A 25715-nucleotide genomic window follows, 5' to 3' on the forward strand; every position below is an offset into this window, starting at 1 on the left:
ACACACACACACACACACACACACACACACACGGCTAAGGGCTGTTCTTATGCACAAAGCAATGCCGAGTGCCTGGACACAGCCCTTAGCCGTGGTATATTAGCCATATACCACAACCCCCTGGGGTGTCTTATTGCTATTATAAACTGGTTACCAATGTAATTAGAGCAGTGGAAATAAATGTTTTGTCATAACCGTGGTATACGATCTGACATAACACGGCTGTCAGCCAATCAGCATTCAGGGCTCAAAATGTTACATTTCGCAACAACAACAACAAAAAAAGTCTTCTTCTGTATTTTTCTTTCCTTAATTGTAAACAACATCATGAGAATGTGTAGCGTCATTCAGAAAATGTTGAGAGAGACCCATTGGAACGTCAAACCTGGTGACCCGCTTACCTGAGAGAATACATGAGAATATACACCAATGGTCCTCCCTACGGATGACGTCGGAAATCCCTTCCATTTCTCTTGCTTTCCTTCGAGCGCCTCGTATTGTGGAGATACACAGTCTGGAGAGGAGGAGCTGTCAAACTTACAAGCAAAGGAAAAGTCCTTCAGTAGACGCCAGCTCACAGTTTCACTGTAAAGTTAGTTGAATTGTAGACCTAATTAGTATGGACTGACACAGTTTTCATTCGGAGAGGAAGAATGAAGACGAGTTTAAAAAATACCATGGCTACACAGTTTCAAATCTGGATCGTTTTCACCTCTTTAGTCTCCTTGGTCTCGTGTGCTTTACCGGAAAAGAAAGGTAAGACAACGAACTTTGATGTGCTTATGTTAGCATATTTTACGGAACATTTTTTGGTATCCGAATTGCTTTTCTTTAAATGATCAACGAACGTTTAGGTATTTCACTGCCGTGAGCTCCATACAAACTCTCAACGATGTAGAAACTCCAGACAGCCTGCGTGGGAAAGAATCCAGGAGAGAATAACTCTTCCTGGTTATTAGTTGTCTGAGACAATGTAGGACACTTGTGAAAAATAGTTAACTCACAGTGTATTATTCTCGTTTATATCGATGATATACTTTCATAGTAAGGTAGGTCCAGTTTGATGTGCCAAGTAACACAGGAATGGACCAATAGACCACTACAGCGCGAACTACAGTACGCCTTCCATGCGAAACGCAGCCGTAGCCAACGCACCAGAATATTCACTCCATTGATGATGCCCGGGAATGGAGGAGAGTTGTTTCGTAATGGCTTCCACGGTACCAGACTTAAAATTGCAACATACACTGAGTGTACAACACATTAGTAACACCTTCATACTATTGAGTTGCACTTCCTTTTCCCTCAGAACAGCCTCAATTCGTTGGGGGCATAGACACTCTAAAAGGTGTGGAAAGCTTTCCACAGGGATGCTGGCCCATGTTGACTAACTGCATTGCTTCCCACAGTTGTCAAGTTGGCTGGATGACCTTTGGTTGGTGGACCATTCATGATATGCACTGGAAACTGTTGAGCATGAAAGAAATCCAGCAGCGTTGCAGTTCTTGAGACACTCAAAGTGGTCTGCCTGGCACCCCCTACTACCATACCTTTAAAGGCACTTAAATCTTTCGTCTTTTTCATTCACCCTCTGAATGGCACCCATACACAATCCATGTCTCAATTGTCTCAAGGCTTAAAAATCCTTCTTTAACCTGTCACCTCCCCTTCATCGACACTGATTGAAGTGGATTTAACAAGTGACTTCAATAAGGGATCATAGCTTTCACCTGGTCAGTCTATGGCTTGGAAAGAGCAGGCGTTCCTATTGTTTTGTAACCTCAGTGTACAAGTTGGATAACATCATTTTGCACAGTATACATAATTTACATACGTAAAGGACAAATCCAATTCCACTTTAAAATGTATGTACAAAAAAAAAAAAAGTTAAACCATACAACTCATACACAAGACAAGGCCTGCCTTTAACAACAGAAAATTGTACAAGAAACAGTGCAGATCCAAAAATTGGCAACAGAATGACGGCACAAACAGCACAAACCATCATTCTGTTACCAGACGTATAATCAACAAATCATCTGTTCAATTGATGTATGAAGCAGGTTTGCTGTAGAGAAAACAGTGAAGGTCTTTCTCATGGCCTTGTTCTAATGTATTGAATGTACAGGGTTATTGTTAACTAGACACAAGTGGAGCTGTTATGTCTGCTACTCTTAACTATTTCATTTGTCTGTGTTCTTCAACCATTGTAGATTGTATTTTAACCACAGTACAATTGTAATGATTCCTAAAGTAGACAAATTAGTTTAGTTGCATGGCACATTGAAGGTGTTTTTTGGTTTGTGGGTCTTTCCCTACAACCCTCAAACTCAACTCTGGACCTCGAAGCCAGTTCCACTGCTTAAAAAAAAATGGTCCCCCTCTAATCAGGTTTAGACCTTGGACACCAGGTAGGTGCAATTAATTATCAGGTAAAAAATCATTTAGCTCCGGACCTCGTAGGGTAAGAGTTAAATAACCCTGCCCTACAACATGTACGACTTCTGACACCAATTTAGTTTGCCTCCTCAGTAAGCATGAATAAACGAAGTAAACAGAAGCTTTGAGAGGCAGAGTAACCCAGGAGGCGATAGGACAAGCACCCAGGGAACTGTATGTCATCCCTCAGCTGACAAGAAGGCCAATGTAGTCTTTTGTGGTGGCAATGTCGTGGGAAAAATCTTTACGGAGTTCAAAACATTTATGTTTCATTTTAGTAATGTAGGCTAGCTGGCAGATGTTATTATTTAGAGTGATTTACAATAAGTGGCACTCAAACCTAGAGGACAAAAACAACAACATCAATAACGCAGACATGCTAATCACAGTGCTTGGTTAAAAGAGTAAGATTCAATGTTCAAAAACATTATCATCCAAAAAGTGTGTCCTAATGTACAGAATTCAAGTCTATTATATTTGTACAACACTGGTTTGTTTACTCACATCAAGCCAGTTAGAACAGAAGAGGATGGTGGAATGACTCCATATATCCCAGGAGAGGCAGGTGGAAGAAGCCTCTTTAAGCCTTCATAACCTTTAGATCCATTGTTCATCCATCATCATCAAGTCTTATCATCCTGTCCCCCAACACCACTGTAGCAGATAACAATCACAGCTTTCCAATCCATGCTCCCTACAGAGTGCCTACAAACCGTGGTCCCTGACTAGAACCAACAACCCATGCTCCCTACAGAGTGCCTACAAACCGTGGTCCCTGACTAGAACCAACAACCCATGCTCCCTACAGAGTGCTTACAAACCGTGGTCCCTGACTAGAACCAACAACCCATGCTCCCTACAGAGTGCCTTACAAACCGTGGTCCCTGACTAGAACCAACAACCCATGCTCCCTACAGAGTGCCTACAAACCGTGGTCCCTGACTAGAATCAACAACCCATGCTCCCTACAGAGTGCCTTACAAACCGTGGTCCCTGACTAGAACCAACAACCCATGCTCCCTACAGAGTGCCTACAAACCGTGGACCCTGACTAGAACCAACAACCCATGCTCCCTACAGAGTGCCTACAAACCGTGGTCCCTGACTAGAATCAACAACCCATGCTCCCTACAGAGTGCCTTACAAACCGTGGTCCCTGACTAGAACCAACAACCCATGCTCCCTACAGAGTGCCTACAAACCGTGGACCCTGACTAGAACCAACAACCCATGCTCCCTACAGAGTGCCTACAAACTGTGGTTCCTGACTAGAACCAACAACCCATGCTCCCTACATAGTGACTACAAACTGTGGTTCCTGACTAGAACCAACAACCCATGCTCCCTACAGAGTGCCTACAATCCATGGTCCCTGACTAGAACCAACAACTCCATGCTCCCTACAGAGTGCCTACAAACCGTCATCCCTACTGAGTCCCTATAGAGTTAACAAGTGCAACAGGTTTTATCAGCCCGTTCTAGCAAGTTCTTCTCCCAGTCCCAGCCGGTGTTCACAGAATCATAACAAGTCAGGCGTGTTTGTGAGCCAAAAGACAGATTTCCTAAATATTTCAGAGCAGCTAAACAAACTGGAAGGCGCACATTGGCACCCTGTTGTAAAAGAAGTGAAACGACCCTAAATAAGGCTTTTAGAGAGTCAGTAGTTGCCTGACTGGAGAGTTAGTCTTTTTAAGGTTCAGTACACAGAACGTTAGTTTAGAAAGCTGGCGATGCATAGAATTTAGCAGAATTTCAAGCACTGCAATAGAGTGATTCCTCCTAAAAACCAGACATACAAACATTGACCATGATTTGGGGTATTTTCACAAAATGTAATCCATAGAATAGTCCTTTGTCCTTTGGCGGAAGGATTGTTGACATATGCTGCATTCGGAAAGTACCAAACATTGTGAGAAATTACCGTATGATATAGTCTGTTCATTTAACATCATTCTCCTCATTTTGGCTGATTTCAAAACAGCCATCTTAAATGTTACAGCTATGTCTCATAAAAGAAACTGAAAGGTTCGGATCGGAAAGGTATTTGTTATTTCGTTAGGATCCCCATTAGCATGTTGCGATAGGCAGCAGCTACTCTTCCTGGGGTCCACACGAAACATGAAACGTGTAATAATACTGAACATTAATAGATGAGCACAGCTCAAGGACAGAACTACATATATTTTACACGTCAGACACAACCTACATATTATCAGTACATCCACTTAGGGGAGAGGCATCGTGCCGTAAGGTATCGCTTAATCTGTTTTTTTAAACCAGGTTTGCTGTTCACTGTGTGTTGGAGGTTAACACTTTGAAGTGATATGAGTTACTCAGTAGAGAGAGAAGATGCCAAGAAAGTCGCATTATGTTAATGATGTTGTGGCTTGTCTTCCACATCAAGTCATAAAAAGAAATAAATGCAGCCTACTCAAAATGAAAAACTTCTGTGTCAGCATTTTCCTAGAATTTCTCTAGAGTTCTAGATAGACTATTATTTTTCTGTCCTGGGGCTAAATGTCAGTGTTGAACTTTTTCAGCAGTGGTGGCAAAGTTAGCATGGGATGTGGCCAATGTATGTATTTATATGTTTTCTTATCTTGGCCACAGAGACAAACTTTTGCTGTGAACATTGTACCATTTTAAAGATATTTTCCTGCAATTCTACAGATTTTGTCATGGGGCTGAGAGAAAATGTGCAGTTTGAAAGCTAATTTTATGCAATTCTACACATCTTGCCATAGCTTATGCTGTGTTCTTATGCTATCTAGGTGACTCAACATTATAACAAAACCAATGTGGGCCCCATACCATGATATTTTTGCAATCTTAGAGATGATCTTATATAAAAAAAAATACTTTATATGACTCCATTATATTTTAGATATACTTTATCTAAGTTAACACTGAACATTTTACCATCCCCCCAAAAATTGTCAGACAAAAATACATGCCGGCCCGTAACTGCTAAATGGGTATAGGGGAAACACTGGGTGGGAGAAAACCACTAACACAACCCCACAGTACTGTTCTTCATGCATAGGTGACAATAAGAAGGACTGAAAGTCCTGCCCGAGTTTGCTCTGGGGATGTGAATGCATTTAGTAGATGTTGTTATCCTGTATGCATGGGGAAGACATCAAGGCAAGGCAGTGGGCTACTGGGCTCCCTCTGTCCTTGTTGAGCAGAATTGGAGATTTGATAATGCACTTAGCAGCGATTAACCATCTCCCACAGGAAGTAGGGTCTGTCAGCTCTGTCAGTCCTACTGTGACATCCAAGCGGCCTGGCTACCCGCTTAGTGGTTGTGGCGGGATTTAGGTATAACTCGTGTTGAGAGAGATCTTCTAGTTTTCCTCCCTGCAAGTTGCACCAGCTTGGTTCCAGATAAGTTTGTACTGTCTTTCCGACTTTATTGCTGTCCTTGTCACGCCAAACAGGCTACTTTTGGCGTGGCCTTTCCCCTAATCAACATCCATGGCATCTAGCCAAGGTCTTTCCTAATACAATATTTGGTGAAAAATATCTTCTGGTTGATCTGAGATATCTTCTGATGTTCCTTCCTGCACTTCATTGGTATTAATGATGATAAACTGTCGTCTTCTGTGAGAGGACGTCAATAGAACCCATAGAATTATCATCATCCACCCGGAAGCAATCATTTCAGCAATTATACATTACCGGGCTCGGATGCATTTCAGTCAGTGTGTCTTCCAGTGGATCTATATTTGGAGAATTCCATACTGGTTAAGATGACTATTTTTGCAGTCATTAACAGTTTCCGATCGGTAGAAAGGACACATTGAAAGACATAGGCATTTTCAGATGGTTGACATTTTCTTATTACAGGCAGTCCTAAACACTCCTATATTGTCAATGTGTCATTTCATCGCCCCTCCCCACCCCAAGCTGTCAGAGAGAGAAGAGATATAGAGGGTAGTAGAGTTCCCCTCAGCAATATTCTGCTATTCCCAGTTAATAGGTGACTGGAGCTCTTGTATGGCTGTCGGTCTCGGCTGTGAGTGAGTGCAAGTGAGATGTGTAAGTATACATCCAGTTGAAGTGCAACAAACTAAACTGCTATCTTTCAATTAATCTGTGTGAGTGGTATAGTCAGACTGTAATGTATCTCCCCTGTTCTTGTATAAGAAAATATGACATAAAGGCACAGCAGGCGCTGCAGGTGAAAGATTATGTTCCGGTCTGACCTGAGGAAGACCTAAGGGTTCGACATATTGTCAATAAAGCATAGATTGCGTGGTGCTTACTACTAGCCTATTTATTTTTTGCCACTTAACTCCTATACTATTCTTCCACACCGTCTATGATCTTATCTCAGTGCCACTGCACCGTACCAGAATCCTTAGAATCCAGCCATCATCCATTGTTTTCCATCATTTCACAAAACGCATTCCTTTTCTTTTAATATCATCGTCGTGAGTGAAATATAGATTACAACACTTTAGTAACCACAGAAACAGCCTGGTTGTTCATTAAAATCAAAGAGGTGCTTGCCTGGCCATTGTAGCCGCTCTGACAGACCTGGGTTCAAACAGTATTGGTTGTCTTTCAAATATTTTGAGTGTTTGATCCATTTGAGTGTTTGATCAGTGCCAGATTTAAAGGGTTTGCACTTTTGGGACAATCCCGTTGTTTCCATTGTGCCGGGCGAGATCGGTCAAGTGCAGCTAAAGTGCTTGAAAGAAAACAAATACTATTTGAACCCAGGTGTGCTCTCTGATGACCTTCCCAGATTTCTCATCTGCTCAAGCCATTGTTGTGTATATGGCTTCTGGAGCATGGCCATGAGAGCTAACTGCTGCCTGGAGGGAAACCAACTCTCCCTCTCTGCTTCTCTCTTTGATAATCTGCTCTACCTCAGAGTGGCAGAGAGAGATTTCATTTGGTCAGACGAGTACAGTTTCACAGAGGGACAATGGTTGCTTTGTAGATTGCAGGTATCCAGGAAGGAACACTGATACCTCTGCTGAGGACTCTGATCTATGGCCGACATGAGCAGGGGCACCCAGCTGTGGTTCAAGGCCATATCTGGTCTTGAAGTGCTGTTAGAAATATCACTATATGTGTCTTCGTAAGCTGACGCTATAGGACCCCATTGTTATGGCCTGATTTCCATTCTGTCATTAGGACACCATTATTTCCAGCTTGTTATCATTAATATGGCTTCTGGCCATTTTTGCTTTCATGGAAATGAATCAATAGGTGTCATGATAAGCAGGTCCAGAGCTGTTAGGCATACCAGATGGTAGGGGTGTGAACTAACGTTTAAATTAAATTCGGACCCTTAAAGGTCATGAACAGTCAATCATGTTTTTCATTAAATTGGTTGATATTGAGATGAAACCAGATCAAAGTATGATGAAAAATGACTGTTGCTTCTACATTGTTGAAGTTTAATCATAAAGTTGCTGGTTCACTCTGTAACTGACAATTAACCGGTCAGGGAGCTGGAGGGAGATACACCCTCCTCCATGTCAAACACTTGGATTCAGGAGGCGGGATTATTAAGGGGATAGGATGACATCACCCTAACTCTCATTTTAATACACTAATGGTAACACAATATTCTCTTATCTAATTTAAATAAATACTGCCAACATCGGAGAAGGCATGTTTGCAGAGGGGTATTGTATATATACTGTAGCTAGATGGCTACTCTACTGGTGCCTAAATTTGACTGTAGGGTGTCATCAAATTCAATAAAAAATGTACACTATTCATCTCTGGCAAAGATACTTATGTCTCCCCTTTCATCTGTGTCTGGTGTTACTAGTTACTGGCTAGCTAGTTCTTCAGCCGGCATGGAACAAAAGGGGGGGAAGGGTTGTTCAAAACTCTGAAACAGTTGTCATGTCAACACATCCGTCAGTGCTCCTGTGAACCGCATCACAAGAGACATGCCGAACGGGAGACGTACAGTACCAGTCAACAGTTTGGACACACCTACTCATTCAAAGGTTTTTCTTTATTTATACTAGTTTCTACATTGTAGAATAATAGTGAAGACATCAAAACTATGAAAAAGCACATGGAATCATGTAGTAACCAAAAAAGTGTTGAACAAATCAAAATATATTTTCTATTGTTCAAAGTAGCCAACCGTTGCCTTGATGACAGCTTAGTACATTCTTGACATTCTCTCAACCGGCTTAATGAGGTAGTCATGCATTTCAGTTAATGGGTGTGCCTTGTTAAAAGTTAATTTGTGGAATTTCTTTCCTTCTTAATGCATTTTAGCCAATCAGTTGTGTTGTGACAAGGTATGGGTGGTATACAGAAGATAGCCCATTTGGTAAAAGACCAAGTCCATATTATGACAAGAACAGCTCAAATAAGCAAACAAAAATTACAGTCCATCATTACTTTAAGACATGAAGGTCATCAATCCGGAACACTTCAAGAACTTTCTTCAAGTGCAGTCGCAAAAACCACCAAGCGCTATGACGAAACTGTCTCTCATGATGACCGCCACAGGAAAGGAAGACCCAGAGGACAAGTTCATTAGAGTTAACTGTACCTCAGATTGCAGCCCAAATAAATGCTTCACAGAGTCCAAGTAACAGACACATCTCAACATCAAGTGTTCAGAGGAGACTGCGTGAATCAGGCCTTCATGGTCGAACGGGTGATCTCGGGGAGGGGCCAACCTGAATTTGTCGAATAGAAACTCGTTTTAGTTATTTTTTACAATTGTTTGGACTAATGATTCCACTCCTGCTCTTTCTCTTCGCTAATGATGTGAGTGTGTTCAGTCTTTGGTCTGTTGCATGTAGAATATCTTAGCCTATTCATTGATCATAGGCTCTGCTTTACTGAAGTTGCGAGACATTGCAAGCCAAGAAATTGCAAGATACATCGTTCCATTGGGACATACAGTTTTTGATTGCCAATAGATAGGCCTAGTGCGAGGGTTTGTGTTCTTGGATGTACGGCAACTAATAAATCTCCATTCCAAAAATACTGAATCTTAACCTAGTGGAATCGAATCTTGACACTCAGAAATGGGAGTCGACACCAGGAGTTGACATACAAGGAGTCGAAGAATTAACAGTTGGGAAAATGGCAGAGAAAGGCAAGCGACAACAATTAAATCCTGTATGGCAATACTTTGAGAAGTTCAATGAGAAGGAACTCTGGTTTTCGAAGGTTGTTGCATTTCATTCCCCTGCTAAACTTCCTTCCAAGAAATTGGATACATCGTTCCGGAAACAATGACTCCCAGACTTTGCCAGGTGGAATTGAGGTTGGCCTAAAGTAATGGTAGTACAGGTCCAATGCTTAACCATCTGAAAGGGACGCACCGTGAGACCCAAACCATTGCTGGAAGCAGAACAGCTGCATTGTGAATTCACATGGAATTTAATGTATTTTTCTTATAGTTCAACTGGAAACCGATAAAACAATGGCAGTTTAAACGTCAAGAAATGTTTTCCATCCCCTACCAGATGGTCAGCAGTGATTTCAGTGATATATTATTCAGTTCTTATAAGGAAATCAGTCAAGAAATAAATTCTATGGATTTCACATGACTGGGAATACAGATATGCATCTGTTGATCACAGATACCTTTTAAAAAATAAGTAGGGACGTGGATCAGAAAACCAGTCAGCATCTGCTGGGACCACAATTTGCCTCATGCAGCATAACACATCTCCTTCTCATAGAGTTGATCAGGCTGTTGATTGTGGCCTGTGAAAAGTTGCCCCACTCTACTTCAATGGCTGTGCGAAGTTGGTGGATAGGAACTGGAACACACAGTCACACGTCGATCCACGTCGATCCAGAGCATCCCAAACATGCTCAATGGGTGACATGTCTGGTGAGTATGCAGGCACATGGAAGAACTGGGACATTTTCAGCTTCCGGGAATTGTGTACAGATCCATGTGAATCGCGGCCGTGCATTATCATGCTGAAACATAGTGATGATTGAGGATGAATGGCACGACAATGGGTTTTAGGATCTCGTCACGGTATCTCTGTGAATTCAAATGGCCATTGATAAAATGTCATTAAGTTCATTGTCCGTAGCTTATGCCTGCCCATACCATAACCCCACCACCATGGGGCACTCTGTTCCCAACATTGATATCAGCAAACCGCTCGCCCACACGACGCCATACACACTGTCTGCCATCTGCCCGGTACAGTTGACACTGGAATTCATCCGTGAAGAGCACACTTCTCCAGCGTACTAGTGGCCATCGAAGGTGAGCATTTGCCCACTGAAGTCGGTTACGACGCCGAACTGCAGTCAAGTCAAGACTCTGGTGAGGACAACAAGCACGCAGATGGGCTTCCCTGAGATGGTTTCTGAGTTTGTGCAGAAATTCTTTGGTTGTGCAAACCCACAGTAATCATCAGCTGTCCGGGTGGCTGTTCTCAGATGATCCCTCAGGTGAAGAAACCAGATGTGGGCTGGCTTAGTTACACATGGTCTGCGGTTGTGAGGCCGGTTGGGCGTACTGCCAAATTCTCTAAAATGACATTGGAGGCAGCTTATGCTTTTTTACAGACAGAAATACTTCTCAGCGCCAAAACTTGAGACATATGTGACATTGTGCTGTGTGACAAAACTGCACATTGTAGAGTGGCCTTTTATTGTCCCCCGCACAAGGTGCACCTGTGTAATGATCATGCTGTTTAATCAGATTATTGATATGCCACACCTGTTAGGTAGATGGATAATCTTGGCAAAGGAGAAATGCTCACCAAAAGGGATATAAAGACATTTGAGAGAAATAAGCTTTTTGTGGATATGGAACATTTCTGGCGTCTTTTATTTCAGCTCATAAAACATGGGACCAACACTTTACATGTTGGTTTAAATTTTTGTTCAGTGTAGATATGCTTTGGAGAAGGGGCTTTGTCTACATGTAGTTACTAGAGTTGGGCGATATGGACAAAAATACATATCGCGATAAATTGTCTGAATTGATGCGATAACGATAAATGGAACAATAAGTTTATAACATTAATGTGCATCAAATTAATTGTTTTATTATCCTTTAAACTACTACTACTAGTTTTATGGTTGTAGCCATCAATTGTCTCATTAATCATCTTCCATATTACAAAACATATTTCATTTTAATCTTCACATCTCTCTAGTATAGGCTACTTATCGCATTGAAGGATATCAGCAAAATGCCTGGGATAAGTGATCGGTATGGTCGTGTCACGCCTTGGTCATTGTATTTTGTGTTTTTGTTATATGTTTGGGTAGGCCAGGGTGTAACATGGGTTTATATGTTGTGTTTCGTATTGGGGTTTGTATTATTTGGGATCGCGGCTGATTAGGGGTGTGGTATAGGCTTGGCTGCCTGAGGCGATTCTCAATTAGAGTCAGGTGCTTATCGTTGTCTCTGATTGGGAACCGTATTTAGGCAGCCTGACTTTCGCTTTGTATTTTGTGGGTGTTTGTACCTGTCTTTGTGATGTAGTCACCAGATAGGCTGTAATTAGTTTCACGTTCCGTTCGGTTGTTTTTGTATTTCAGTTATTTCATGTACCGCTATTCTGTTCATTAAAGTCATGAGTAACCTACACGCTGCATTTCGGTCCGACTTTCTTCATTCAACAGACGAACGTCGTTACAGAAACACCCACCACTCCCGGACCGAGCAGCGTGTAACTGGCAACGACGCAGATAACTGGCAGGAGCTAATGGAGTATACGACGTGGGAAGAAATTGACAAGTGGGCGGCCGACCCAGAGAGAGTGCAGGCGCCTGCCTGGGATTCGCTTCAGCAGTGCGAAGAGGGCTACAGGCGAATCGAGTCAAAGAAAAAGACACACCGGATAAAACGGAGAGGCGCTGGTATAAACAGGCAGCGACAGCTGGAGCAGCAAAGGGAGGATGAATTATTCGGAGAATGGACATGGGAAGACGTGTTGGATGGTAAAGGTTGTTACACTTGGGAGGAGATATTGGCCGGAAGAGATCGCCTCCCATGGGAACAGGTGGAGGCACTAAGGAGAGCAGAGGCAGCCGGAGATAGGAGCCGACGATACGAGGGAACACGGTTGGCAAGGAAACCTGAAAAGCAGCCCCAAAAAATTATTGGGGGGGGCTAGAAGGGAGAATAGTTATGCCAGGTAGGAGACCTGCGCAAACTCCCTGTGCTCACCGTTGGGCTAGAGAGACCGGGCAGGCACCGTGTTATGCTATGGAGCGCACGGTGTTTTCAGTGCGGGAGCATAGCCCGGTGCGGCACATACCAGCTCTTCCTATTGGCCGGGCTAGAGTGGGCATCGAGCCAGGTACGCTTGGGCAGGCTCGGTGCTCAAGAGCTCCAGTGAGCCTGCACGGTCCGGTCTATCCAGAGCCACCTCTACACTCCAGTCCTCCGGTAGCAGCTCCCCGCACCAGGCTTCCTGTGCGTGTCCTCACGCCAGTACCACCAGTTCCAGCACCACGCACCAGGCCTCCAGTGCGCCTCGCCTGTTCAGCGCAGCCAGCGCTTTTCTCCTCTCCTGCGCTGTTGGAGTCTCCCGCCTGTTTAGCACAGCCAGAGCCTTTCTCCTCTCCTGCGCTGCCGGAGTCTCCAGTCTGCCCAGCGTCGCCAGTGCTCCCAGTCGGACCAGCGCGGCCAGTGCTCCCAGTCTGCCCAGCGCGGCCAGTGCTCCCAGTCTGCCCAGCGCGGCCAGTGCTCCCAGTCTGCCCAGCGCCGCCAGTGCTCCCAGTCTGCCCAGCGCCGCCAGTGCTCCCAGTCTGCCCAGCGCCGCCAGTCTGCCCAGCGCCGCCAGTGCTGCCAGTCAGCCCAGCGCTGCCCGACAACCAGTCTCTTCTAGATCTGCCAGCCAGCCAGGATTTACCGGAGCCTACTACCTGCCTGAGCTTCATCTCAGTACTGGGCTTCCTCTCAGTACTGTGCTTCCTCTCAGTACTGGGCTTCCTCTCAGTACCGGGCTTCCCCTCAGTACCGGGCTTCCCCTCAGTACCGGGCTTCCCCTCAGTACCGGGCTTCCCCTCTGTCCCGAGCTGCCCCTCTGTCCCGAGCTGCCCCTCTGTCCCGAGCTGCCCCTCTGTCCTGAGATGCCCCTCTGTCCTGAGATGCCCCTCTGTTCTGAGAAGCCCCTCTGTCCCGAGCTGCCCCTCTGTCACGAGCTGCTCCTCAGTTATGTGGGGATCTGGGTGAGGACCATTAGGCCATGGTCGGCGGCGAAGGTGGATTATCCCAGGACACGAAGGGGAGGCAATAGGACATTTATGGAGTGGGGTCCACGTCTCGAGCCAGAACCGCCACCACGGACAGACGCCCACCCGGACCCTCCCTATGCTCTTGAGGTGCGTCCGGGAGTCCGCACCTTAGGGGGGGGTTCTGTCACGCCTTGGTCATTGTATTTTGTGTTTTTGTTATATGTTTGGGTAGGCCAGGGTGTGACATGGGTTTATATGTTGTGTTTCGTATTGGGGTTTGTATTATTTGGGATCGCGGCTGATTAGGGGTGTGGTATAGGCTTGGCTGCCTGAGGCGATTCTCAATTAGAGTCAGGTGCTTATCGTTGTCTCTGATTGGGAACCGTATTTAGGCAGCCTGACTTTCGCTTTGTATTTTGTGGGTGTTTGTTCCCGTCTTTGTGATGTAGTCACCAGATAGGCTGTAATTAGTTTCACGTTCCGTTCTGTTGTTTTTGTATTTCAGTTATTTCATGTACCGCTATTCTGTTCATTAAAGTCATGAGTAACCTACACGCTGCATTTCGGTCTGACTTTCTTCATTAAACAGACGAACGTCGTTACAGGTCAGTGTCGATCATTTTTGGTTTATTGTCCCAGCACGAGTAGTTATTAATTGAGGTGATTTCAGTCCTTTGGATGTACATGGTAACAGAGTAATGGAGTGCTTTTATAGCCTTTCCATGATCCAGTGGGTCATCTGCGGCTGTGTGAGAGGCTCCAGTGGAAAGAGACGCAGGAATTTAGGCTGGAAAAACGAGCTAAAGGCCCTGCTGCTATCTCACCATCTCAACAGGTGCAGGCAGTATTGTGTACCAGGAAAACAGCCCATTGCTCACTTGAGTTCTGCGACCCCGTATACTGATTGCGATGAAGTCATATTTTACTAATAAAAAAAGTTGATCAGATAACATAGACTGTGAATTAAATGCTTTGACTGAGTATTTTTTTTTCCCCCATAAGCAAAATCACTGTCAATATCCTTTATTTTATTGAGGCATGTTATCACAGTATGATTGCGTGCAATTATGTTTTTTCTCCCCAAATATTTCGATTAGTAAGGTTAAAGCGCACAGATAACCTAAATATTTGGTATGTTTTTGCATAATCTATAAACTCTGCATATGCTGTAACAGTAGGCCTGTTTAAGTATATAGCAGCACACAGCTTTTCAAATATTGAACTGCAATAATGGCACAAACATTGGCAGTTGTTCTTCTATGTTGTAAAAGATAAAAGACCTAAGGTCTAAGACCTAAGTACAAAAGGGGTTTTATGTAATACCATATAGATGTCAGCTAATCGAAAACTTAAAGAAGTCACTTCCAGTTCCTTGCCTGTTATTTGGCTGTTTGGTTGGCTAGTAGACAAATGGATGTGTTTTCCACTGTGGCCTAGGTCTATCCTGTGGGTCCTTCTCTCTCTCTCTCTCTCTCTCTCTCTCTCTCTCTCTCTCTCTCTCTCTCTCTCTCTCTCTCTCTCTCTCACTCACTCACTCACTCACTCACTCACTCACTCACTCACTCACTCACTCACTCTCTCTCACACACGTTCACTCTTTCACACCCTCTCTCTCTCACATGCTCTCTCCTCTCAACTAAACCCGGCTCTTCAACAGATGAAACAGTGACTGTAATCTTTCTTCTCTATCAACCAAAAAAGGATGATTTTAACACCTGAAAACCAAAAATATACAAACAACCTTCAGAAAAACAGGGTCAGATTCTTGACATTTGGTTTGGAATATTGCCACATTTCCGTGCTATCCCTCAGTTGCCTATCATAGTCTTTTCTTTAATCTTCATACACTCCCTAACACATTGCATCATATTTAGATACCAGAGCCTGGAATTTCTCATTTTCTCATCATTCAAGGTGTGGTAACTTCAGTAACAAGCATACCCTTGGGTCTTTAAGCAGAACATTTCTGTGGAATATGCCTTCACAAAAATGATTCCCCTATTTGGAAGAGAACAATAGCTCCACAAACAAAACAAGTTGCCTTTACTTCCCCAAACCGTCCTTGGGGCTGGATCAAGGGAGGTGGCTGTCTGATTTCAATAATGGGTGCGCTTTCCTAATACCAATACCTACATTTTAGCCTCTTCCTGTGTGGTCCTCCCATCGGTCTAATAAACAACATGGTTATATTCAAGCTCTATATGAGTCATGTGTTTGTTTCAGACCCCTTGACTTTTTCCACATTTCGTTACGTTACGCCTTATTCTAAAATTGATTCAATAAAATATGGTCCTCATCAATCTACACACAATACACCATAATTACAAAGCTAAAACAGTTTTTCAAACATTTTTGCAAATGTATTAGAAATAACATACAGAAATACTTTTTACATAAGTATTCAGACCCTTTGCTATGTGACTGGAAATTGAGCTCAGGTGCATCCTGTTTCCACTGATCATCCTTGAGATGTTTCTACAACTTGATTGGAGTCCATCTGTTTTAAATTCAATTGATTGGGCGTGATTCGGGGAGGCATACACCTGTCTATATAAGATCCCACAGTTGACAGTGCATGTCAGAGCAAAAACCAAGCCATGAGGTTGAAGAAATTGTCCGTAGAGCTCTGAAACAGGATAGTGTCAAGGCACATATCTGGGGAAGGGTACCAAGGTCCCCAAGAACACAATGGCCTCCCTCATTCTTAAATGGAAGACATTTGGAGCCACCAACACTCTTCCAAGAGCTTACCTGCTGGCCAAACTGAGCTATAGGGGGAGAAGGGCCTTGGTCAGGGAGGTAAGAACCCGATGGTCACTCTGACAGAGCTCCAGAGTTCCTCTGTGAAGATGGGATATCCTTCCAGAAGGACAAACATCTCGGCAGCACTTCACCAATCAGGCTTTTATGGTAGAGTGGCCAGACGGGAGCTTGGAGTTTGCCAAAAAGCACCTAAAGGACTCAGACCATGAGAAAGAAGATTCTCTGGTCTGATGAAACCAAGATTGAACTCTTTTGTATGAATGGCAAGCATCATGTCTGGAGGAAACCCGCCACCATCCCTAAAGTGAAGCATGGTGCTGGCAGCATCATGCTGTGGGGATGTTTTTCAGCTTCAGGGACTGGGAGACTAGTCAGAATCGAGGGAAAGATGAACTGAGAAAAGTACAGAGAGATCCTTGATGAAAACTGCTCCAGAGCGCTCGGAACAAGTTGCTGAATGTCCTGGAATGGCCCAACCAGAGCCCAGACTTGAACCCGATCGAACTTCTCTGGCGAGACCTGAAAATAGCTGTGCAGCGACGCTCCCCATCCAACCTGATAGAGCTTGAGAGGATCTGCAGAGAAGAATGGGAGAAACTCCCCAAATATAGGTGTGCCATGCTTGTACCTAAGGCTGTAACTTGAGGCTGTAATCGCTGCCAAAGGTGCTTCAACAAAGTACTGAGTAAAGGGTCTGAATACTTATGTAAATGTAATATTTCATTAATATATATTAATGGGGCGCCAGGGAGCCTAGTGGTTAGAGCATTGGACTCTAGGTTGCAAGTTCAAATCCCCGAGCTGACAAGGTAAAGGTAAAAAATATTGTCATTCTGCCCCTGAACAAGGCAGTTAACCCACTGTTCCTAGGCCGACATTGAAAAATAAGAACTGACCTGCCTAGTTAAATAATGGTAAAAATATATTTTTGCTAATATATAAAAAAAAAATGTTATAACTTTTTCATTATGGGGTATTATCTGTAGATTGATGAGGGAAACAAATGATTTAATCCATTATAGAATAAGGCTTTAATGTAACAAAATTCAGTCTAGGTGTCGTAATACTTTCCGAAAGCACTGTATATAGTTAATTTGTCCATTTGTACATGCACATTCTTATTCTCCATATGTTCTGAATCTATAATTGTTGAGGTTCGGCATGTTTGCCTTCTAATTTCCCTCTGAGTTGTAGATCGAGGCTTGTTTTATGATATCCTGATTTTGAGGAATTCCTATTCACTGTATAATGCACTACTTTTGGGTAGAACCCTGTCTGTCTGTCCGTCTGTCTGTCCGTCTGTCTGTCTGTGTGGTTCAATTTCTGCCCCCCAAAAATGCCCTCCTGGAAATATTTTATGTAGTAAATTGAGATTTTCCCCTGGTGTCAGACAGATACCTGTTGGTCTCTGTTGTAATGTGTATATCTGACGTGTGACCTCTGATTTGTCAGCCTGACAAGCCAGTCTGATTGCTGTAAAGCAGATGTGATTTTCCACACCTGAGGCACTTTCACGCTTACACTGTCTCTCGGAGAGAAAACATTTCCTCTAAACCTCATGTAAGACTAGACTCTAAACCTCATGTAAGACTAGACTCTAAACCTCATGTAAGGCTAGACTCTAAACCTCATGTAAGGCTAGACTCTAAACCTCATGTAAGGCTAGACTCTAAACCTCATGTAAGGCTAGACTCCAAACCTCATGTAAGACTAGACTCTAAACCTCATGTAAGGCTAGACTCTAAACCTCATGTAAGGCTAGACTCCAAACCTCATGTAAGACTAGACTCTAAACCTCATGTAAGGCTAGACTCTAAACCTCATGTAAGGCTAGACTCTAAACCTCATGTAAGGCTAGACTCTAAACCTCATGTAAGGCTACACTATAAACCTCATGTAAGGCTAGACTCTAAACCTCATGTAAGGCTAGACTCTAAACCTCATGTAAGGCTAGACTCTAAACCTCATGTAAGGCTAGACTCCAAACCTCATGTAAGACTAGACTCTAAACCTCATGTAAGGCTAGACTCCAAACCTCATGTAAGAAGACTCTAAACTCATGTAAGGCTAGACTCTAAACCTCATGTAAAGACTCTAAACCTCATGTAAGGCTACACTAAATAAAGGCTAGACTCTAAACCTCATGTAAGGCTAGACTCTAAACCTCATGTAAGGCTAGACTCCAAACCTCTAAGACTAGACTCCAAACCTCATGTAAGGCTAGACTCTAAACCAGGCTACACTATAAACCTCATGTAAGGCTAGACTCTAAACCTCATGTAAAGACTCTAAACCTCATGTAAGGCTACACCTAAACCTCATGTAAGGCTAGACTCTAAACCTCATGTAAGACTAGACTCTAAACCTCATGTAAGGCTAGACTCTAAACCTCATGTAAGGATAGACATAAAACACATCGTAGATGATTTATGTGAAGGCGCCTGTGTATGTATTTTAGATAGAAGTACAGGGCAATTCCACGGTAACATGATGCTGAATGATGCTGAGACTTAGGTGTTTCACTTTAAAGTATATGTCAAAAACAAATCTATGTTAAAAGGTTTTTAGAAGTCATCCTGGTGCATAGAGTTGTATGGTTTGTTTAACTTTAGTATTTTATTGTTTTTTGTTTGGCATACATTTTGAGTCTCAGCATCATTCTGTTACTGTGGAATTGTCGTACATCATTTAAAAGTATATACAAATGTACAGTACATACACTCACCGGCCAATTTATTAGGTACACGGCCACATACACGAAAATGGATCGTCCCTACAGACAGTGAGTCACGTGGCTGTGTTTTGCTATATTAAGCAGGCAGACTGGCACCGAGGCATTCAGTTACTGTTTGATTGAAAGTTAGAATGGTCAAAACGAGTGACCTAAGCAACTTTGAGCGTGGTATGATCATCGGTCCTAGGCACACCTGATCCAGTATCTCAGATATGACCGCCGTCCTGGGCTTTTCACGCACAGCTCAGTGTCTAGTGTTTCCCGAGAATGGTGTGATCAAACAAAACATGTACAACTTGCCTGCTAAAAGGAAAAATTGTCTTGCCTCAACCTGGTAGAAAGAACTCAAAAGTCTTACAAAACCAAGTGTACAAACAGTTGATTCAGGTGTTAATCCTGTCATGTCTTGTCAGTGAGTTTTCATCGCTTGACTGGCATGAATGGCATGTTTTCTTTGCCCATGATGGCAGTGCATGCTTTATTTCAATGGGTGTGGTAAAATAGTTGGTCTAGGCCTATATAACTTTAAATGTTCTACTAATGCTGCTTTCAGTGCATAGAGCCTGAACATTTTTGCAGACGAATAGCCATTGTTTGGTCTAAACGTGACAGAATTTTAAACACAACTGATTGTGCTTCCCGCAAGGTCATGGCTGAAGATAAAACCTGAGTCAATAACGTGATATTATTGCCCTTAAGAATTCCACTGTTTCTACTGCAAATACATTTGTCTTTCCAGGATACCAACACTGACAGACTTTCAGCTCGGATAACGTTGCATTTTGTAACCCCATCTATCTGCCTGCAAACCGTCAGAAAACCACCACAGTACTATCACAGTCAAATCCAAATAAAACAAAATGTTAATTGTCACTTGCTTCGTTAACAACAGGTGTCGACTAACAGTAAAATGCTTACTTACGGATCCTTTCCTAACAACGCAGAGCTAAAGAAAAAAGAGAAATAACAACAATACAATGGTGACACAATGAATAAATACACAGTCAGTGTTCCTCTAAAAGTTCCTGTGCTAAGAAGAAAAGACGTGCTAGACAGAACAGCCGTCAAGTGATACATTAACGCCTCCCACCCAGCTTCATTCTTCAAAACCCTTCTGTAAATAACTACAACATGTCTGAATAATGTTGACAAGGGAGCTAAAATCGAGAGAGAAAAAAAGCATGGGGCTACATCCTGAAGTCAGGCGTGCTTTAGGCCTACAGGCAGAGCACTGGCGATGTGTGTGCGTGTGTGTTATCCCGCTGGCTCCTGATCAACAGTTTCGTTGACACCACTCGTTCTGAAGGCTGGATTAACTAAACACACACAAGGTCCCAAGCTTTACCCAACGGGCCAGCTGAGCTGCCTGTAACATCAACAGACCGAGTGCTGTCCTGTTTGGTTGTTACATTTTCCCGATGCACTTGTTATATATGCTAGAGGGAGAGGGGGGGAGAGAGGGGGGGAGATGAGAGACAGAGAGAGTTGTTTATTTATTAGCCATTCTTTTTCTTTTTATAATCTTATTTTTAGTTAATGAAATGTATTGACTGAAGATTACACAATACAACAGCAGTACTGTTGTACCTGTATGCATGATTATATAGTATGTACTATTATTATTACTACTGAAATTAACTGTATTTTGTTATCGTCATTGCATTGTACTGTATTTACTGAAATGCTGTGCCAGTATACTGCTTTGGCAATATCTACAAATTGTAATTCATGCCAAGAAATCAATCTGAATCTGAATTTGAAGTTGAGAAAGAAGAGAAAACAGAAAATGGAGAAAAAGGGCGAGAGAGAAGAAGACAGACTCAGAGACAGAACCCGAGGGAGAGAGAGAAGAAGGGGGAGGAAAGAGAAAGCTAAATGCACGTGCATTCAGCCACTGATCCAAACAGACCAAACCTGAATGTATTGCCCCATCTCTGTGGAAACCCCAACCCGGTTGGACAAAAGGTTCTTTCTCCAGGGCTTTGGCGTCTGCTGTGACACTGGCTTATCTGTTTTCTGGGGTGTTAATGGGCTGTGCAGACATGACTTTTAGACACATTGTTATTTAACCCTTTGTCAACACTGGGAGAAAGGCCAGTTCCTTGGCTGATATTTATTGGCACGAGAGAATGCCCTTAGATGGGTCAATTATTTCAGATAATAAGGCCGGAATATCCTGAATTGAACTGATGTACCTTTCTGTTAAAAAAATGTAGGCACAAAGCAACTGGTCCAACATCACATTGTGTCATTAAATATTTGTGTTAACGTATTATTAATGTAGGCAGTTAGTGTAAGCTAACTACTGTGCAGTTACGTGATAAAACTACAATACGAGTACTGAATAAGTTGGAGGGAATTGGTTAACCCTCTATTCACAAATGTCTATATTAGGACCTACTGTATGTTACTGGGGAGGAAATGATGACATAGGCTTATCCCTGTATGAGGTATAGACATGATGATAGGGCAGCAGGCAGCATTTCATAGCCAGGCCGGTTCAGGGTGTCTCACCCTCAAGCTCAGACAAATCTCAGCTCTGAAACAATGTTCTATCATCTACAGTTCTTTACTGCAGGGAGGAGCTGCATGTTGATATCTAGTGGGTATCATCACTCACTATCAATAGCATAGAGATTATCTGTGATTTTGTATGTCGTTTGATTAACTAGAGATACTGGTCAGCAGGGCTGTGACTCTTCTTGACATTGTGTGTCAATATCGAGTTTGGCATCCCATATCCTATCAATAAGTTATTTGTTTATTCAACTTGATGTTTAAGATATTGATTACTGGTCTGCGTGAGCGTGATGGCCCATCTCTCACCGTTGTAACTGCCTGGGCTTGTAGGTTCAACCAGCTGATGACTCATTGCACTTAAAATGTATTTCCTGGTGGGAGACAGTCCTTTTTAAAAGGCCGGACAACTTAATGGCCACATGTTGTCATAATAGGAGCCAGAAGGCTGCGAAAAAGTTTCCCATCTGGAGAACAGGGCATGATTGATGTTCTCATTCCTTGTCCACAGAGACTGTACTATGTTACCTTACATTCAACCTTTTTATTTATAGAGGTTAGTCTTGTTGAGATAAAATCTCTGTCAAAAGAGACCTGGTTGACATTACCATAATAGGGCAGGTATTTCATAATATTCCCATACATTGCATGACATTATAGCATAATGAGTTGCCTAATCTAGAGCAGACGGCTGAAATATTATTGGGAATAAATGATTTGTTTTCGGGAACAAATGGAGGTTTATGGGGGTTTCCATGATATAAATACCTAAGAGTGCAAAGTTGGACTGGTTCCAATAGGATTAGCCCAGTAGACCTGTATTCACTATATTATCAACCTCCCCTTCTGAGCTGATTATGGTAGAGCGACAGAGTCAGAATTGTTCAAATGGATTCACTTGTCTGGGTATTATCAAAGCATAATCCACCGTGGGCATGGCATACACAGTAATAATCGCCCGTGCAGAATATTGCCCCAAACATCAGAATACGTTTAAGAGCAACACAAGCACGTTAGATTGCTTTCAAATAGTCAAGCATGAGGTATGCAAAGAATGCCAAGCAGCTATCGCCATTGGCAGCGAACGGGGAACACTCTGTTGGGTCATTGTATATGAGTCATTTTCCCCCCGTTTCGTTTTCAACTGTCTTGTCTGTCTGAGGCAGACACTAAGTTTTGGGTGTCGTCTTTAGATCTCAGGTGTTTATCTAAAGGATGTGAAGTTTTCCCAGGACAAATTACCAAAGTTCTGTTTTTTTGGCACCAACAGTACCTACAACTGAAAAGGCAATGGAAAGTTAGACATACGACATTTTTTACAGGAAACGTCATTGCATCTGCTGAGAGGAGTTTGATCCAAAGCTCACGTCTCTCAATAAGAATGCTGTGATGCCATTGGTTGGACTGTGTGATAGCTGTTTTAGCCAAACAATTGTAGGACCGTCCATGTTCCTCATACACTGTATATACAAAAGTATGTGGACACCACTTCAAAATAGTGGACTCGGCTATTTCAGCCACACCCGTTGCTGACAGGTATATAAAATTGAGCACACAGCCATGCAATCTCCATAGACAAACATTGGCAGTAGAATGGCCTTATTGGAGAGCTCAGTGACTTTCAACGCGGCACCGTCATAGGATGCCACCTTTCCAACAAGTCAGTTCTTAAAATGTCTGCCCAGCTAGAGAAATGGAAAGGTCTAGGAGCAACAATGGCTCAGCCGTGAAGTGGTAGGCCACACAAGCTCACAGAACTGGACCGAGTGCTTAGCGTGTAAAAATTGTCTGTCCTCGGTTGCAACACTCACTACCAAATTTCAAACTGCCTCTGGAAGCAACGTCAGCAAAATAACTGTTCGTCGGTAGCTTAATGAAATGGGTTTACATGACCGAGCAGCCTCACACCAGTCTAAGATCACCATGTGCAATTCCAAGCGTCAGCTGGAGTGGTGTAAAGCTTCACCATCTGGCAGTCCAACGGACAAATCTGGGTTTGGCAGACGTCAGGAGAACGCTACCTGCCCGAATGCATAGTGCCAACTGTAAAGTTTGGTGGAGGAGGAATAATGGTCTGAGGCTGTTTTTCATGGTTTGGGCTAGGCCCCTTAGTTCCAGGGAAGGAAAATCTTAACACTACAGCATACAATGACATTCTAAATGTTTCTGTGCTTCCAACTTTTGGGAAAGGCCCTTTCCTGTTTCAGTATGGCAATGCCCCCATGAACGAAGTGAGGTCCATACAGAAATGGTTTGTTGGGATCGGTGTGGAAGAACTTGACTGGCCTGCACAGAGCCCTGACCTCAACCCCATCTAAAACCTTTGGTATGAATTGGAACGCCAACTTCGATCCAGGCCTAATCAACCAACATCAGTGCCCAACCTCACTAATGCTCTTGTGGCTGAATGGAAGTACCTGCAGCAATGTTCCAACATCTAGTGGAAAGCCTTCCCAGAAGAGTGGAGGCTGTTATAGCAGCAAAAGGGGGGACCAACTCCATATTAATGTCCATGATTTTGGAATGAGATGTTCGACGAGCAGGTGTCCGCATACTTTTGGTCATGCAGTGTATCTTCTCCCTAGCTACCCACTCCTGGTCTGTGTGTATGTAGTATAGAGTGTGTCTCACACATACTGACTCTGAGCAAGGGCCCTAGGGCTCAGAAGTGAGTGCATTGCACCCTGATAGGGGAACGATTCGCTGTCCGCCAAGACCCAGACCCTTTGATGAGTGACGCAAAACAGCCAGCGCTCAGCACAGAGGTCCTGTGGTCCCTGCCAACAGCACTGCTTTGTATCCGGTGAGATGAGGGGGCGGCTTTAAAACAACTGTCCCCCGCTCCGCACTGCAACCATGATCACTTCAAACAACTAGCTTACAAAAACAAGTCATTGTTTTGGCTTCCGTTACCAACCATGTGTGATATGTCTTTTTGTCACACAGAACAAGGGTGATGCCAATCACACACCCCCAATCTAACATTAGAAGCCATATGAGCCTCTGTTTCTGTGTGAGATTTGTCAGACAAGTGAAGTGTTACAGCGTTTTAATGTCAAGTTTCATATCATATTGTTTGCAATTTCCAGAGAAGGGGATTGTTTTCTCAATACTCTGAAGATTATTACCGAGCTGAATACTTGTCGTTGTACCCCAAGCTCCAGCTCTTGGCACGTCTTTCACATTTTATGCATTGCAGTTTGATGTGTCATCTCCAAGTCATAACTAAATTCTGTTGAGTTCACGGTGAAAATGGAATTGGTCACACTTTGGGCCAATATAAGACACACTGTAACCAAATCCCCCTTTCGTTCTGTCAATAAGTCTGAGGGCTCCTTAGACAACTACGCAAGCTAAGACGGTTTAGTGTGAAGAAGCCAAGAAACTGCTTATCCAAAGGAAATTCCCGATCACACTTGTAGGCGATGTCATGACAACGTTAGCTAGCTAAACTTGTGCGCCGAAACACCTCGTTGGGTCTAATGGTCAAGTCGCGCCGAACTGTGCATGTGCATGCCGTCAAATCAAAGGCACTCCTTCGATATGAAGATGAAAAAATGAAAATGTGTCAGTTTGTCACTCACAAGGTTGAAGTAACGACATGTTCAGCTGCTTAAGACATTGACTCGAATCTAGGTTTTGCCTTCATAGATCGAGAATAATTATAGAAGTCGAGTCTGCTCTGCGTTCCCGGAAGTGTCGCAAAGTTGGGCCTCTGTTGAATCACTTAGCTAGTAGCTAGCTACCCTCAGTGTGTGTGCGTGTGTGTGCGTGTGTGTGTGCGTCCACAAGAATCGTAAACGAACAAAAATCTGACCAACTGGGGACATTTTGTTAGTCCCTGCGAGGTCAAACACTATCTCTAGTGGGTTAAGTTTCAGGGTTAGGAGCTAGGGTTAAGGGTTAAGGTTAGGAGCTAAGGTTAGGGTTAAGGTCAGGTTTTGGGGTTAGGGTTAAGGTTAAGTTTAGGGAAATGGGTTAGGGTTAGGTTAATGGTTAGGGTTAGGGAAAATAGGAATTTGAATGGGACTGAATTGTGTGTCCCCACAAGGTTAGCTGTACAAGACTGTGTGTGTGTGTGTGTGTGTGTGTGTGTGTG

The 25715-nt window shown here is 43.3% G+C and overlaps 1 protein-coding gene across 1 annotated transcript in view; it reads left to right on the forward strand.

The window, feature by feature from the left end:
• The first annotated feature begins 485 nt into the window (after positions 1-485).
• LOC124041721 (epidermal growth factor receptor-like) overlaps positions 486-25715 on the forward strand; it is a 57782-nt gene continuing 32552 nt past the window's right edge. Inside the window, exon 1 of the mRNA XM_046359636.1 lies at positions 486-756. Within this exon, the coding sequence (XP_046215592.1) occupies positions 654-756 (103 nt within the window). The 5' untranslated portion in view covers positions 486-653. The remainder of the gene's footprint in view (positions 757-25715) is intronic.

This window comes from Oncorhynchus gorbuscha, linkage group LG08, assembly GCF_021184085.1.
Source record: "Oncorhynchus gorbuscha isolate QuinsamMale2020 ecotype Even-year linkage group LG08, OgorEven_v1.0, whole genome shotgun sequence".
Classification (NCBI taxonomy): Eukaryota; Metazoa; Chordata; class Actinopteri; order Salmoniformes; family Salmonidae; genus Oncorhynchus; species Oncorhynchus gorbuscha.